This window comes from Camelina sativa, chromosome 16 (assembly GCF_000633955.1).
Source record: "Camelina sativa cultivar DH55 chromosome 16, Cs, whole genome shotgun sequence".
Taxonomy (NCBI): Eukaryota; Viridiplantae; Streptophyta; class Magnoliopsida; order Brassicales; family Brassicaceae; genus Camelina; species Camelina sativa.
Genome location: NC_025700.1, coordinates 10,146,394 through 10,164,499, shown reverse-complemented (window position 1 = coordinate 10,164,499; position 18,106 = coordinate 10,146,394). Strand labels below are relative to the sequence as shown.

At 35.4% G+C, this 18,106-nt stretch overlaps 5 protein-coding genes, 1 long non-coding RNA gene and 1 pseudogene across 7 annotated transcripts; all 7 read right to left on the bottom strand.

Moving 5' to 3' along the window:
• On the bottom strand, positions 1,862-2,236 carry LOC109129476. The gene has a single exon (XM_019237741.1). The coding sequence runs from the start codon at positions 2,234-2,236 to the stop codon at positions 1,862-1,864; it is 375 nt and encodes a 124-aa protein (XP_019093286.1).
• LOC109129475 lies at positions 3,381-3,722 on the bottom strand. Its single transcript, XM_019237739.1, has one exon. It carries the CDS (start codon positions 3,720-3,722, stop codon positions 3,381-3,383), a length of 342 nt encoding a protein of 113 aa, XP_019093284.1.
• LOC104753540 lies at positions 4,387-17,912 on the bottom strand. The gene is made up of 7 exons (XM_019237738.1): positions 17,552-17,912; positions 17,428-17,486; positions 16,971-17,080; positions 16,677-16,725; positions 16,376-16,540; positions 16,074-16,187; positions 4,387-4,491 (listed from the first exon to the last, which is right to left on the bottom strand). Exons 1-7 carry the CDS (start codon positions 17,910-17,912, stop codon positions 4,387-4,389), a joined length of 963 nt encoding a protein of 320 aa, XP_019093283.1.
• On the bottom strand, positions 5,061-5,169 carry LOC109129569 (annotated as a pseudogene).
• LOC104750272 lies at positions 7,212-8,471 on the bottom strand. Of its 2 annotated transcripts, none has more exons than XR_002035767.1 (3): positions 8,221-8,471; positions 7,454-8,051; positions 7,212-7,377 (listed from the first exon to the last, which is right to left on the bottom strand). It is a non-coding gene; the product is annotated as an uncharacterized LOC104750272 (long non-coding RNA). The 2 variants fall into 2 exon arrangements; XR_002035768.1 differs by having other exon boundaries at positions 7,454-8,044.
• On the bottom strand, positions 9,571-9,879 carry LOC109129568. The gene has a single exon (XM_019237918.1). It carries the CDS (start codon positions 9,877-9,879, stop codon positions 9,571-9,573), a length of 309 nt encoding a protein of 102 aa, XP_019093463.1.
• Positions 14,572-14,959, bottom strand: LOC109129416. Its single transcript, XM_019237638.1, has one exon. The coding sequence runs from the start codon at positions 14,911-14,913 to the stop codon at positions 14,572-14,574; it is 342 nt and encodes a 113-aa protein (XP_019093183.1). The 5' UTR covers positions 14,914-14,959.

The following is an 18,106-nucleotide window of genomic DNA, read 5'->3' as shown; positions in this document are numbered from 1 at the left end:
TTTTTAATATTGAATAAATATGATTATATTCAACAGTTTTCACATTAATAACAAAAAAATATAAATCTAGTAGAAGATTAAGGGTGTTGGTTTAATTCTAACATGACTTTATGTCTTTTTTTCATTTTGAAAGTTTTAATATAGTGTACATTTTCGTCCAACAGTAATAAGTCAAAATTCAGGTTGACGACCTATTTCTCTCATAACACTATACATTATCAAGTAATAAGTAATATAGAGCTCAAACTTTGACTCAAATTAGATGTCTCCGTAAGAATATTTTTTAACATGTATATCTCTTTTAATCCATAGTTCAAAATATATTTCTCCATAGAATAAGAATTTTCATCTAATTACCTACAAACATTGGTTTTGTAACTTTTGTTTAGTACTGTTCTGTTTTTAACTAACTAACAAAGCACTAAACTAAAGTAAACCTAATCTAAAACCGAATCAAATTAATTAAGTAATTAATTAAACATTTTAAAAAGGAAGCACTACGGTTTTCTTTTTCCGTCGGCTTTCTCTCTTTTGATGTGATGGGGAACAATGGTTGAGATCAAAGTTTGGGTTCTACGATAGTTTTCATAAGAAAATTGTTTGTGTATTCATGTCTACTAAAGGATAACTAAACAACTGTTAAAAAAAGATAAAACTTCTCAAATACTATTATAATATCATTGTATTTTTTTTTGGGAGTTGAACATGTTGAATTAGCTAAATTCTTATAAAAATTTTGAAAAGTAAAAAGCTATAGATTATAAAATCTAAACTCTATTTTGGAGTAGGAGGAGATGCACCAGCACCCGCAATTCTTGAACATTTTTCTTTTAGCATAGGAGGAAAAAACGGATTAAATGGAATTTTTGGCATGCAATTGGCTTCCGCATCCAAGAATGCTTTGCAACAAGCAAGACCTATGTTACNAACCCTTATGTCATCGAAATCCCACTTAAGTAACCCGGTTCAATGGTTTCCCAAAACCAAACCAAACCAAATCGACGATTAAATCAATTGTGAAAATTAAAAAATTGTATAAAATAGATATCGCTTAATAAAATAAATGTAACATCTATATAGATTTATATTTTTAATATTGAATAAATATGATTATATTCAACAGTTTTCACATTAATAACAAAAAAATATAAATCTAGTAGAAGATTAAGGGTGTTGGTTTAATTCTAACATGACTTTATGTCTTTTTTTCATTTTGAAAGTTTTAATATAGTGTACATTTTCGTCCAACAGTAATAAGTCAAAATTCAGGTTGACGACCTATTTCTCTCATAACACTATACATTATCAAGTAATAAGTAATATAGAGCTCAAACTTTGACTCAAATTAGATGTCTCCGTAAGAATATTTTTTAACATGTATATCTCTTTTAATCCATAGTTCAAAATATATTTCTCCATAGAATAAGAATTTTCATCTAATTACCTACAAACATTGGTTTTGTAACTTTTGTTTAGTACTGTTCTGTTTTTAACTAACTAACAAAGCACTAAACTAAAGTAAACCTAATCTAAAACCGAATCAAATTAATTAAGTAATTAATTAAACATTTTAAAAAGGAAGCACTACGGTTTTCTTTTTCCGTCGGCTTTCTCTCTTTTGATGTGATGGGGAACAATGGTTGAGATCAAAGTTTGGGTTCTACGATAGTTTTCATAAGAAAATTGTTTGTGTATTCATGTCTACTAAAGGATAACTAAACAACTGTTAAAAAAAGATAAAACTTCTCAAATACTATTATAATATCATTGTATTTTTTTTTGGGAGTTGAACATGTTGAATTAGCTAAATTCTTATAAAAATTTTGAAAAGTAAAAAGCTATAGATTATAAAATCTAAACTCTATTTTGGAGTAGGAGGAGATGCACCAGCACCCGCAATTCTTGAACATTTTTCTTTTAGCATAGGAGGAAAAAACGGATTAAATGGAATTTTTGGCATGCAATTGGCTTCCGCATCCAAGAATGCTTTGCAACAAGCAAGACCTATGTTACCAAATTTTCCAGTGAATATCGATTGAGCAATCTCTGTAACGCATCCAGGAATATCCATCACTACTGACCAACATTTTGTTATATCAAGTAATCCTGACACACCTGGAATTGGTTGAAATGGAAATGGAAAAGGAAACAGAGCTGGAAACTGTGGTAGTTGAGCATTTACCGAGACCACAACGCATATGGCTGCCAGAAGAAAAACAACATTTTTGATAGACATGATGAGATATTGCACTAGGGAACAAAAAATACCCTTCAGATATGTTTCTTTATCAAGCTTGGTTTTGATGGATGAACGATAATACAGCAGATGTTTATTTATATGGGAAGAAATAAAGTTACCGTATTAATTAGGTTGACGAAACGTCTTTGAATTTTAACTACAATTGATATTAGATTTAATTTAGCCGTTCATAGTGTACTTTTTTTTTTTTGTCAACCATTGGGCCACAACTGGCCGGCCCATTAGCCAAATTCCTACATTCGTAGGAAGCGGGACTCGATCCCTGGTGTGATTGTGCCTTCTACAAATGGACTTACCTCCTGCCACTGCACTAAGATCACTTCACTGGTGTGATAGTGTACTTAAGTTGATAAATTTTATGTTTTAACGTGTATCGCCAAATATATGTTTAATGTTTAATGCTCCATACGTTTTTCAATGATGAACGATCTTTGCTTATTATATGGAATGAAACGACTCATGTATTAGATCTTGCGTAGCCGTTTTCTAAATTTAGCAACCAATAAACCGCTTATTCAGATTTGGTTTCAAAAAGTTCCACACACTTGATGAACTTTTGGAAGTTTTCACTAGGGGGTGAGATTTTCTTGCCCATATGTTGTTAGCATTAGTATCAAAGGTGAACTATTAATTGATTCTAAGTCTAGTACACTGGGAAGTATAGCTTCCTATTGATAGAATCATAGAACAGACTCCTTCGTACCCATGTTTGCAACTGAAATTGTAAATGCCTTTACGGCTCAGCTTGGGTGGGCTTATGATACATTTCAGTTCAGCTAGACGGCTTTAACTATCTGGCTTGTTCCCTTACTTAAACCATTCACATTAAAACTAAGACCTGTTGGCAGTTTTAGTTGTGGCTGTGAATTGAGTTTTTTTTTTTTTAGAAGTGTTCTTTAGTGGCTTCAAAATAACTTTCACGCAGCTTAGATAATGAGGCTTGACAAAATCGTAGAGTATGATTTTGTACTCTTCATTCTTGAAGAGTGACTGAATATATCATTTAATAATTTAAAAAAAAACATCGTTATATTGCATATAATATCATATAATCAATTTGATTGTTCAACTAAAACTAAAACGAATAAATGGTTTAAAACATAAAACTATTTTAATAATTCTACTTTGTGGTAGGAGGAACAGCGCCGACAATTCTTGAGCATTGTTCCTTCAATATAGGAGGGAAAAATGGATTAATCGGAAATTTTGGGATGCAATTGGCTTCGACTCCTAAAAATGTTTTGCAGCAAGCTGGACCTATGCTACCAAACTTTCCAGTAATTATCGATTGAGAAATCTCAGCAATGCATCCAGGAATATCCATCAACGTTGACCAACATTTTGTTCTATCAGAAAATCCTGGTATACCAGGACTCGGTTGGAATAGAAATGGTAGCTGAGCATTTACCGAAACAACAATGCATGCAACCGCTACAAGAAAAATCACGTTTTTGATAGCCATGTTCAAGGAAATAGGAAGATTCAAATATAATATTGGTAAAAATGATTCTTTCTCGAGTATGTTTTTGAATGATGAACAATACTAACCTCCTTACTTATATTTATAGGGGAAGAAATGAGCATTGGTACTATGGTTTTGAAACGTTAGCGGGCTTTTATTAGGTAATTTAATTAGCATTTTCGTTTTTATCTCCAGTTTAATTAGCAGATTCTAAAACTTAAGTAGAGTCCAAATCCCCTCTACTATACGACATTATGACATTAATTAGAAAGTATTGAGAATTGACCATATATATGTGATTTGATTTGGGGAGATGAAATACAACCGAAGGCCCTTATTCAAACCGGAATAGCTAAGAATTAATCTATTAAAACCGGTTCATAATCTTTCATTTTGAACTTTAATTTGGTCGTGTTGGCTTTACCTTTAAGTTGGAGTACTGAATCCATGTTATTTGTTTCCAGGGTTTTATGCTTGTAAAGTTGGAGTCGTACAAAGAAAGTACTTTCTATCTTTTTCCTTCGAAAAAAGATTTTGAAGTTTATTATAATAAGTAAGAGTGTTTTCTTAATTTCCTTGCTTCGGTATTAATTCCTTTCAAGGTTTCAACGAATTACATGAATACAAGGGAGTTTTGCATCCTTCAAGGTGTCTCTCACGCTTCTTAACTAGTAGAAATTAAAGGCTTCAAAAGTGGGTAATCTTCAAGTAGTTCCTTTTCTGACAAAACATCATTCTCGTCTTGTGGTGTCCACAGTATTTCTACTGCCTGCAACGTTTATACATACAAAAATCATTCATATATTAACAAGACTAAACCGTTCCCACATGATTGATGCTAATTACAGATACAAAGTCTGTCTCTTACCATAATATTGCTACTCGGAATTGATCCGAGTTTCTCCAAGGCTTCCTTCAGATCAGCAATTCCCTTTATTGTCTGGAGTTCACGTGGATACTGTGCTGCCACCAAGATGGCAAGATGGTTACCTGAACATGTACAACGCTGAATGTTAAACAGTTATTTAAACTCTAAAGTACAATAACCTAATGTATGTACCCACCCACGAAAACACATACTTGTTAAACAAGTCAAAAGTCTGATCGAGCTTCATTATTAATATACTCATGCTTTTCAAGACCCGGTGAATAACTAAAATCACTACACTATCCCACTAAACGTTCTAACTTTGGTGTGTTTCTGTAAGTTTACCACTATTATGGATACAATATCCCACATTAGAAGTTGAGTATGATCTTAACTGGTATATATAAGATATGGCCTTTCCACTCATAGCCAATTGGTTTTGAGTTGGAAGCCCATAATCTAATATGGTATCAGAGCCCGGTCCGCACATGCTCAACCCAATCCACAATCGGCCCTGCCTAATAGTTGGCCCGCCGATTCATGCCCAAACATACCGAGATTGATGCTTAGAAGAACCATCATCTCGAGGGGGCATATTAGGGATACAATATCCCACATTGGAAGTTGAGTAGGATCTTAACTGGTATATATAAGATATGAGCCTCTCCACTTATAGTCAATTGGTTTTGAGTTGGAAGCCTTGAGTTGGAAGCCCACAATCTAATATATACCAGTTAAGATCCTACTCAACTTTCAATGTGGGATATTGAAACGACCCGACCCTTTTTTTTAAAAATACTATATATATAATTAAGCATCCATACTACTTAATTAAATCAACCCAAACTACAAAACATCATTTAAACCAGCCATAACCATTCTTACACAGCGGAAACGTACAAACTATACCAAACCAACATATCCTTAATACAATAACATTCCTAACCATTCTATCCAACAACCTATCATAACTCTAACCAAGGTTCCAACACATAACCATAAATAACCAACAACACACAAATGAGACCCTACATCATCCTCCTCCTCATCGCCTTGATTCCACGTTCACACTTGCCTTTACCTGCACCGCAAACACAAATTGAGATGCATGAGTATTTAATAAACACTCAGTGAGGCCATCCTCCCATCTACTGGGCTATACACACAAGCAACTGAGATTCTATTATTAAAGCCAACAACCAAAACACAAACAACACAACAAACCAGGAAAACAAGACTCGGTCAAGTCTGGTGTGGACCGACACTAAGTCGGTGTCGACCGACGCTAACGCGTCACTGGTGTCGACCGACACTAGGTTGGTGTCGACCAACACTCAACCAACATGGTGTCGATCGACATTTCTAAAGGATTTATGAAAACAATTTCAAATTCTAAATCATTGCAAGATAAAATTTATACTAAACTCCATGTTCGATGAGATATGGTACACTTGAACGGTGCTATTCATGTCAACTGAAGGATAACTGAAACAACGGTTAAAAAAAAAACTTCTCAAATGCTATAATAGTATCGTTGTATATTTTTTTTTTTGGAGTTGAACATGTTGAATTAGCTTAACTATTAAATTTTTTTTTTGTAAAATAAAAAAATTGACAGATTATAAAATTCTAAACCATGGTGGGAGGAAGCCCAAATAGCCGTAAGGGTTGGGCCCGGTTTGACGGAACCTTTGCATACTCCGGAAATGATAATTCGTTGTCAAGTTGATGGTTCGTGGAAATCTACAGAACCATGTTCAGGTTTAGGTTGGTGGTGTGGTGATGGTGAGAATCAAACTTTAGTTTTGGGTGCCAGATGTCAACGTCGCAGTGCGTCCCCACTTCATTCGGAGTTGGAAGTATTATTATGGGCGATAGAGTGTATCATTTCCAGAGGCATTGATTGTCAGAGGTTCGAGACGGATTCTGCAGAGTTATTATCAATGGTGCAAGCCCCGTAGGAGTGGCCGACCTTCTCTACACTTCTTGACGAGTTCCGGGTGCTTAGTGCTTCCTTGCCTTTTTTCACCCTCTCCAAAATCCCACGAACGTCCAATGCGAAGGCTGGTTGTTTAGCTCGTTCTTCTAGATTGCTATTGTCGGAAACGAATTATGTAAACATCTTCCCTCCAGTTTGGGCAACAATTCTAGGAGCACTACAAGAAAACATGCAAATAACGATTGCACTATTAGTCACTATTTAGTCGCTAATCGGTGTGTTACGACTAAATAGCGACCAAAACCAGTAGTCGTAAATCGAGAGTCGCTAAAATAAATAGTCGTAAAATTAGTCGCCAAATAGCGACTACATTACGACTATTTTGCATAGTCGTAAAATTAGTCACCAAATAGCGACTACATTACGACTATTTTGCATAGTCGTAAACGTAGTCTTAATATAGTCACTAAATTTAACGACTGAGCTACGACTATTTTACGACTACGCAAAATAGTCATAATGTAGTGACTAATTAACGACTGATTGACAATTATGTATTTAAACAATATTGTATTTATACAGCATTATATATATACTATTTTAATATATATATATATATATTGAATAACTGTTTGTTTTTGGAATGAATTGATATTAAAAATAAAAAATACTATATTTATTATTATGAAACCATGATATAACAAAAAAATGTATTACAAAATCAAACTAAAAACATAATTAAAAATATCAAGGGTTAATGGCTGAGCTTGAAACGAGGGAAATGGAGCTTGCTTTGCTTTCCCCATATAGGAAGTCTTTTGCTTTTGTGATGAATGTTAAAGATTGACCTGAAGCAAACAAACGGCAGAGTCTCCTTTAATTACTTAATTACTTCCAAAACCAACAAAAGCATGTCTCTTTTACCTTCTCAGCGTACTCTTTGGCATACTGCTCAGCTCTCTTGAAGATAAGCTTACGGGTCTCAACACTCTTCTTCTTGGCAGCAACAGTTTCCTCTTTCTTGGCCAGAGCCCATTCCTCTTGCCTCTTGATCTTTTTCAAGACAGACTCTGGAACCACTACCTTGGTTTCAGCCATTTCTCCTACAAATACAAGGCAAATAAAACTAAACAAAACAATACATAAAAAAAAGAGGCACCTTTGAGCAATACAGGTGGAAATTGAAGCAAGGCAGGAACATCTATGACAAATGATTGAAAACCAACGGAAGAGAAGATCATGAAACTCAACGATATCATACAATAGGTTAGATTTCATCGACAAAATCAAAGTGAGTTTCTACAAACTACAATAGAACTGGGAAACGATTGGGTTTAACACGATCTCACAAACATCAGAACAAAGAAATGTATAATGAACCAAAGAAGACTTACAATTAGAAACGAAAGAAAACGAAACGAAGAGAGAACGAGAATAAGAACAACAACCCAACAACACCTCCATTAGAAATCTTCACATCACCAACCAACTCACACAGCTCCCCATCGTTTCTCACTGCAAGCTGAAAGTGAAGTGATACAATCATAGTCTTCTTATTATCCATCTCTGTGTTTCTTGTCAATTCCATAACTTACACAGATATAATTTACAAACAAAAAAAAAAAAACCCGTTCAAATTAGGGTTTTATGAATTTGAAAATCAAAATAACTGTGAGAGAAGGGCTAATTACCTCGGCGGCTAACTAAATCCAAGCAACGACACCAACACGTTCGGCGTACTCGTCCTTCTTACGAAATCGAGCTAATCGGCCAATGGGGAACAGGAGACCAGCTGTACTGCTTTTCAGTTGTCGCCTTCTTAGAAAGGCCAGATCCAATCATCGCCAATCTCGAACCCACCAGCAACATGCTCGCTCATAGTCGGAATTTCAAAGTGTGAATTTCAAAGAGAGAGAGAGATGAATTACGGCAGAAGAAGAAGCACAAATCTTTATAAATCTTTGAAGAGGGAAAGAGTAAGGCTTTGAAGAATTGTAGGCCCATATTTCATTTTCCTCCAATTGGCCTCAAATTTCATTTCCCCTCTATATTATAAATCTTTCAATGTAAATTTTAGATTATTTAATTCTGAAGTATGAGTATAAAGTTCAAGATTTAGAGTTTATAATGGTTTGGGATTTAAGTTTTAGAAATATGGAACTAGAAAATTTAGTTTTAATATATATATATATATAATTTAAATTTATAAGTTAGTAGGTTTTTTTAAAATTACTTTTCGTAAAAAAATATGTAAACGGTTTTAAATATTGGTTTTATGGTTTATAGATTAATTTTTATGATCCAGAATTCAAAATTCAAGATTTAGAGTTTATGATTTAGGTTTTGGAGTTTGGTTAATGCTTTGGGATATAGGGTTTAGGGTTAAGATTTAAGATTTGGGATATATTTTCTTATAAGTTCTAAAGTTTGGTTTACGTATATATAATAATGTTTATGTTTTGGTTGTATGGTTTATGAATTAATATCTAAGATTAAAAATTCAAAGTTTAAAATTTAGAGTTTATGATTTAAGTTTTGGAGTTTGGTTAAGGGTTTGAGGCTAAATTTTAAATTTTTTAAATTTTCCTAAATAGCGACTGATATGCGACTTTTTAGCGATCTTTACCCTGAATCACATATTAGTCACTAAATTGACGACTATTTAGTGACTACTTGTTCCGGTATGCGATATAGTCATAAAATAGTTGCTAAACTGGTGACTATTTTTTCTGATATGCAATATAGTCATAAAATAGTCGCTAAATTACGACTAATATACCGACTACTATATGTAGTCATAAAAAGGCGACTAATGTACGACCAAATATTTATGGTCGTAAAATAGTCGCCCAATAGTCGTTAGATATTCGCCAAAAATAACGACTACATATGTAGTCGCCAACTTTAGTCGTAAAAACCATGTTTTTTTGTAGTGGAATTCTATTTTAATTAATGTTAGGTTGAAAAAAAAAAAAATTCTAAACTCTATTTTGGAGTAGGAGGGGCTGCACCATCACTAGCAGTTCTTAAACATTGTTCTTTTAGCATAGGAGGAAAAACTGATTAAATGGAATTTTCGGCATGCAATTGGCTTCCGCATCCAAAAATGCTTTGCAACAAGCAGGACCTATGTTATTGAACTTTCCAGTGAATATCGATTGAGCAATCTCTGTAGCGCATCCAGGAATATCCATCACTACTGACCAACATTTTGTTATATAAGGTAATCCTGGAATTGGTTGAAATGGAAATGGGAAAGGAAACGGAGCCGGAAACTGTGGTATTTGAGCATTTACGGAGACCACAACGCATATGGCTGCAAGAAGAAAAACAACATTTTTGATAGACATGATGAGATATTGCACTAGGGAATAAAACTTCTAATATGTATCTTTATCAAGCTTGGTTTTGATGGATGAACGATAGTACAGCCGTTGTTTATTTATATGGGAGAAAATATAGCTATTGTATCAATTATGTTGAAGAAACGTCTTTAAACTTCAATTATTGTTGATATTAGATTTAATTTACCCGTTCATAGTATACTTATTAAGTTGATTACGTTTAACATGTATAGCCAAATAAATGTTTAACTAGGAAAAATAAATGAAAAAATAAACTGACACGAAAAACAAGGATGTTGTTTTATATTCACAGTAGCTAGATGATATAAGAAACATTAAAAGTTAAAACAAAGCAAAATAAATCCCTAAACGTTGAGATAATGAGACTTGTCCTCCTCCTCCGAGGGTTTGAGATGATGATCAAGACGAAGAATTCCTTGGAAAAGAAGAGTATTGAGAAGGATCGAGGCCGCTACGAAAACACAAGCGATCCAAAAAGGTCGCTGGTAACTTAAATACACAACCAAAAATAATACAAAATCGGCGTAGATAACCTGTTGAACATGGACACCAACTGGCGGACAAGAGAGTAGCACGGCGGCCAATAACCCAGCCACCAACGAGAATTCATAGATACACAATTCTATGGTGTGACCGTAGTATGACATGCCGCACACTGATACCATCCCAATTCCGACTAAGTGAGACCAATCACCCGAGTTCTGTGTTTTCGGATCTGGAACTGGAACGTAAAAGACCTCACCACGATACATGCTGAATACAAAAACGGTGCTGCAAAGATTATAATCACCAGCTCCAGTTCTTCTTTCCATGAAGACCACGATGAACACAACAACGGCCACAAGAGTTCGATGGCGAGCTTAACCAAACCACAAATGCTAACGTTGCTATCGACGATATATCCATCGCTTTTTCGGACAGTTCATTCCTTCTATTATCATGATCGACTCACTCATCTTTTTAAAAACTTAAACGCCTTAGATTTTGCTCAACTCTGGATCCAAAAAACTCCGAATTATTTAAGCGACTAGGGCATGTTCTTTGTTTGATCGCTATCCCAGCGACTGTGACTAAAAATTAAAGCAGGAAGAGCTGAACGGACAACATAATTTTATAAGAAATCAATCGCTGATAGTTTTAGAGATTATAAACATGTATTAATTTTGTTATCGCTGGTTATTGTGGCGACTCCTCCGTCGCTGCATCACGCCTGTACTTTTTATAGCGAGAACTCCATATTTTCCAGTGACACCTTCATTAATGTCCTTTGTTTTCAACAAACTGATATCATGGAGTCTGGTTTGCGAATGCTTCGCCTAAATTTGCTTTCTTAACTTGGTTGGCAGTTCAAAATAGATTATCGACAGGGGACCGCCGGCAGAAATGAACCCATCACACCATCCTAACTACCTTTTCTATGGTGAAGAGGAGACAAGGATCCATCTTTTCTTCACCTGCCACTACGCTGCAGAAGTCTGGTTCACTCTTACGGTAAGACTGCTTGGAGCAGATTTCTCTCTGAAATAGTCTCACCTCCTCGCTGTCATCAACAACACCCGTTGTGACTGTATCCGTCTCTTCACCATACGGTACACTTTCCAAGCCACTATCTATCAGCTATGGCATGAACGTAACAAACAGAGTCATTGAGAACCTCCCCTCCCAGCTCTACGTTTGGTCAAGCTCATAGATACAAATGTCTACAATCGATTTACATCCATAAAAAAAAAAGTCAATTTTACATATGATAAGGGGTTTCCTGTAACGAGCGTCTTTGGGTAACCTGATGGTACCGGGGCATCGGACACGCTATGCACGCGGTACGTGCGGCGGTCCAAGAATAGTACGTCTACGAGGGATGATTGTACCGTTCACAGGGAACGATGGTCCCGATGAACGATGTACCGTCCACGAAGAACGACAGACTAGTTAGTCCATGGGAATCCAAATGTACCAAGAAATAGAAATGGAAAGTTCGAGACTACTGAAATGACAGTTGTGAACAGATGTTTGAATTGGAGAAAAGGAATCCAAATGAAAAGGAAATAGTGAAGTGACCAGTGAGAGTAGACACTGAAGTAAGATTTGGACAAGGACTGTCGGAACCACGGACTGTTGGATGGTACAAAAGTTATTGGTGAACGATGGACCAGGCTGATAGGCCAACAATAATGCGGTTATGACTATGGGCCGATGGATGGCCCTGAACTCGGAATCCTTGTGAAGGAATTAGACCGACTCACGATTATGGAAGCTCGAGAAAAATGGAAACTTGCGGAAAAGGCAATCCATGTGGGATAAGGATAGTTGAGAAAGAATAAGGAACTTAGGGCGTGATAAGGCTTATCATTGTGGGGAAGTCCAAGGCGGTGTAGTCGACCCTCTAAAAAGATTCACAACCCTAAGGCTCTTGAGAGAGCACCACATTAGAAATCCGTTAGCCGCCGCTAGAGAGAGAGAGATCCATCGAGCATAGACCAAGTTTCCTAAGAGCCATGGTCGATAATCCGAGAGTCATAGTCGAGATAGAGATTGGTAAGTGACCCTCCAACCTATTCCATCGATAGTATTAACGGTTTATCATCGGATGGTAACGATGACCAATGTGTCTGTGTGGTATCACGGGTTCAGATTAGGGATTGAACGAGTGGGATGAGAGATAGCTGAGAATTAGCACCAAGGATCGAAAAACAAAGGTGAGTGTGTGAATGTGGCTGAGTTCTATGGTCGTTCTCTTGACCTGCGGTTTCTTTAGTCTTGTTTGCTTGCTTGTCATGGTTAATGGTTTTTATTGCAATAATTTGATGGTTGGTCTCAGCGATTTGGACCACTATTCTATGTGTTTATTTTACTTGCATGACTTGATTGGAATATACCCTATTTCAGATTTGAGATTATTGAACTGAGCCTAGTGAGACGGGATGACCGCTCCACTAAGCAAATTAGTTTTCGTACGCCTCCTTTTTGGATGGAGGAAAGGAAAGATCCAAGGATCTAAACCTATGTGGCTGACTAGCGTGCGTGACAAAGGCAAAAGAAGGAAAAGGATGATGGTTTTGGGTAGTTTGATTTCTAGTCTAGTATTTTAAAACGATGTAATAGCTTATTGGCATGAATTTCGTTGTACTAGAACCTCATCTTGAAATTTGAATTGCACATTTATGCTTATTTGTGGCATGCTTTACTTAACCAAATGCGCATAGTGTCGAATGAACAAGTGAAAAATTAATTGCCTTAAGTTAGGACAAAGTTTAATTTGGTAAGGTATTTTAGGGTCGGGGCGTTACACTGCCCCTTTGGTTTGCCACACGACAACCTTATGTCTTATCGGATAAATATCTGCTCAAGTAGCTCTACGTATTTCTATAACAGTCCGCAGCAATTGTAAAACAGTCATTTGAGTTTGAATTAATTTTACATTCAATTTCAAAAAATACTGTCCTTAGTTGTCGTATTGTTTTGACAGCTCCTACGTCTATTGTCGTTTTGCACAATGGTTGTCGCTAACCGAGCGATCAACAAAAGAACATGCCATCTATATATGAAAGACAGGATTTACATTTTTCCTTTCTTATTTCCCTTTCTTTAAAAGTATTTACATTTCTTTTTCATTGTTATTTTCTTTTTCCTTTAAAATGAAAAATTATAAATTTTGAAAACTACACCATATTTTTGTGTTTGTGAAAACTACATTAAATATAAGTAAAATGACTAAATTAACTGAATTACAAATAATTAATACTTTGATATATAAATTATATTTTTTAATAATTATACAAAGATAAATAAACACGCAAAAAAACTTCTCGGCAAGAACATAAATCTTTCTCATATAATATTGTTTTTGTTGTCAAATCTTGAAAAGAATGAGAGATATATATTGGTTAACATGATTCTTGGCCATTATGCATGTAATCACGTAACTGGTATCCTCATGAATCAAACCTAAATAACTGGTAGAACTCTGGAAGTACTTTCAAAAGCACCCTTATCAACTAATGCTAAGATGGTGCATCAATGCCTATGTGTAAAGTCAATAGAGACTTGTATGCATCAACGCTGAGTTTAAACTTCTCTTGCGCTGCCGCCTGCGATTTCAACCACATTACCGAAAAAACAATTTTGTCAAGAACGCATAAAAAACAATTTTTTTAAACTACGATCAGTTTAAAAGAAAAGTTGAATTATATTATACCAATAATAAAAAATTTCCAGTATTGTTTTTTCTTATTTTAATATTTTATTTATTATTATTTATTATTTAATCTTTCTATTAATTATAAGTAACATAAATACTGTATGCACTAAATAAGTATTTTAAAGTAAAAAAAATGTGTTTAGGTGAATATTTAGGTGGCAGAATAAGAAGAGAAAAAAACTAACTTTATAGATATAGCTCTTCGATGTTTTTGATATTGATGAACAATCTTTGCTTATTGTATGGAATGAAACGGATCTCATGTGGTATTAGATCTTGTGTAGCTGTCTCGAGCATACAACATTAGGGAAAAAAAGTAACTAAAATATGATTGCTCCCCTCGTAGTAGAGTATGATTTTGTAGTCTTGAAGAGTGACTAAAATATCGTTATATTGCATACAAAATCATAACATCCAACTTTATTGATCAACTAAAACTAAAACGAACAAATGGTTTAAAGCATAACTATTTTAAAATTCTACTTTGTGGTAGGAGGAACTGCACCAGCAATTCTTGAGCATTGTTCCTTCAACATAGGAGGGAAAAATGGCTTAATCGGAATTTTTGGGATGCAATTAGCTTCGACTTCCAAAAATTCCTTGCAGCAAGCTGGACCTATGCTACCAAACTTTTCGGTGATTATGGATCGAGAAATCTCAGCAATGCATCCAGGAATATCCATCAACGTTGACCAACATTTTGTTATATCAGGAAATCCTGGTATACGAGAACTCGGTTGGAATGGAAATGGTAGCTGAGCATTTACCGAAACCACAATACATACAGTCGCTACAGCAAAAATCACGTTTTTGATAGCCATGATGAAGGAAATAGGAAGATTGAAATATAATATTGGTACAAATGACTCTTTCTCGAGTATGTTTCTGAATGATCAATACTAACCTCCTTTAGTTATATTTATATGGGAAGAAACGAGCATTGGTATTAGTTATCGTCTTGAAACGTTTGCGGACTTTTTATTAGGTAATTTAATTAACAGTTTCGTTTTTATCTCAAGTTTAATTAGCAGATTCTAAAACTGAAATAGAGTCCAAATCCCCTCTCTATGATACGACATTAATTTTTCACCAAAAAAAAAAATGATACGACATTAATTAATATTGAGTATTGACCATATGTACGTGATTTGATTTGAATGAGGGAGATGAAATATAACCGAAGTCCTTGAGTCTATCCGGATTAGGAGTAATCTTTCTTGTATTTTGAGCTTTAACTCGTGTTGGCTTTTACCTTTAAGTAGGAGTCGTGATCTCCATGTTATCTGTTTCCAGGGGGTTCTATGCTTGTAAGTTGGAGTTGTATAAAATACCGTCTTTCTTTTTCTTTGAAAAAAGATTTTGAAGAAGTTTATTAAACCGGTTTTGCTATCAGTGATGGATCGAAACCGGTTGATAATAATGTGGAGACAAATTAAAATGCAAAACTCGAAAGAAAAAACGAAAAGAAAAGAGGTACTCTATGGATTTTGATAAAATAAAAAATAAAAACTAACCGAAACTACACAAACGCAATAAAATAAGATTGAAATTGGATAACTAGAAAAATAAACTGATTTAAACTTCAAAATTCAAATTCCATTCATACCAATAATAGGATCAAACCAATCCGGTTTATTAGTTGAATTGAACAAAATCCGGTATTAAGTAAATAAATGTTGGTTTAATCATATTTAAACCGGTTTTGGCCGTGAATAATAAGGAATCAAAGTATCAACCCAATTAAGCTCTAGATATATCGCACGGTTTGCTGATGATACTAAACCGGTTCGGATTTAGAAAGGCCGTAAAAGTGGGTAATCTTCAAGTAGTTCTCTTTCTCTTTCTGACAAAACGTCCTTGTCGTTCTGTGGTGTCCAAAGTACTTCTACTGCCTGCAGCATTTTGTTTCACATCTTTAATTTACAAGACTAAACCATTCTCATGATTAAGCAAGTTACGGATACAAGTATGATTCTCTTACCAATATTTTGTTACTCGGTATCAACCCGAGTTTATGTAAGGCTTCCTTCAAATCTCCACTTCCCTTTATTGTCTCCAGTTTAAGTGTACCCTCTGTAGCGACCAATATGGTTACCTGATCATGAAACAAAACACTTCCTGTTAAAGAATTATTAAACACATAAAAGCACAATAACCTAATATTACTTTGGAGCGAGTGTGTTTTGCAAATTATATAACTGCTTTCGCCATTTTTACGAGGTTTAATTATAACTGTCTTGCTACCCTGTCCCACTAGACTTTGGAGTTTTTGTATAAGTTTACCACAATATATTCATTGTTCAAACCGCTAGCTCTATGAATCTTTGAGCTTCGTATCTTTTTGCTATTCACGTTAACAAGCGTTTCCTCGTCGAATTTTCCCCGTTCTTCAACGGAGAGTTGATTAAATTGCTTCTCTCCTTCTTCTATACACGGCTTCACATCCACCTGAAAAGTACATGATACAGATCAAAGAGTGGTTAGGTTCTGCTACCATATAATTACTAGACCAGGTGATGGAACCAGGCTAGAATATGTTAAATGTTGCAACTCGTTCATGATCAGAGAGAACCTCTGGACTTACTGATGAATAACAAGAGATGCAATAGTCCGGGTGCCTCAACAAAGCCAATGTTGCCTCTGTACGTAATACACAGAAAAATCAAGTAGCTAGAAATGATATGTAGTTTTTATACAGGTCACTATAGTTTTCATTAACACCTGCAACTTATTTTAGCAATTTACATCATTTAAGTCAAATTAACATTTTTTTCACCAAATAACGTCTCATTCTAAACACAAAAGAAAAAGGTCATTTAACATTTTTCACATATGATAGGGTAAAAAAAGATTTAAGTATATGTATATCAAGGAATATGTTATCCCGGTTAAAACATAGCTTAGACCCTCCGGTGTGGATGTATCTGCAGTTTCAGCAAGGCTATTGAAATCTTGTTGTAAGGTCCTCGCTGAGCCAAGCAACCCCACCTGACACAGATATACATATCGGAATAAGAAACTCATCTAAGTGTAAGTGCAACCGAAGCATAATCCAATGAAGCTGTATAGCTAAATGATTTGGTCATGCATTTTGAAGGTTTACTAAATACTTTGTCATCTACTTTTTCCTAGTTTTTTTTTTCTTTGGAAGTGTCTTATGAATACAATGAGAAAACTTTATTCAGCTCAAGTGTTTCAGCTATTATTTGACTATTCTAGTAATTCATCTAACGTACCACTCAAACCTACAGGTATGACAATATATATTCCTTGTGAGCAGAGCAGCTAAGAGAATATTATCGAATTAAGGTTTCAAAACTAAAGAGAGAGACCACCTGTAGTCTAAGGACGCTAGTTGTCTTAGCATTGGTTAGAATGTGGTTCTGTGACTTTTCTGCAATGATATTACCGACCCAAGCAATGGCTACAACCGCTGCTATAACTGTCGTAACAAGAGACCTCGGATCTCGAAGCCGATTCCGAGGAGCTCGGAGCTGAGTCCATGGAGCTTGGAGCCGATACCCATAATCTTGGTTCCAAGTAACAGGAGTTTTCCGAGTGTGTAGACGAGTAGCTCGAAGCTGATGACGATGGCGACGAGTAGCTCGAACCTGATGACGATGGCGACGAGTAGCTCGAACCTGATACGATGGCGAAGAGTAGCTCGAACTGATGACGATGACGACTTAGAAAACGTTGTAGAAGAGGAAGAAGAGCTCTTAGAACTCTGAGACCTAGACGAGAAGGCGCTACCGCCAATTCTACCACCAGACGCAGCCAAGGCCCAATTATTATCACATAACAAAAGTAGACCAAGCATAAATACCGCAGCTATAGCAGGTTTTTTCAGAGAATCTAACGTTTTCTTGATCTGAATCTCGATTTTGTAAAGTGAATTCTTCCATAATTGAGCATGATTCGATTCAGATCTCACATCTGCATCAAAACACGTTGGTTGTTTGTATTTGACGGCGATTTGGAGACGAACAAGATTTGATCTGCTTTGTGGTTTGG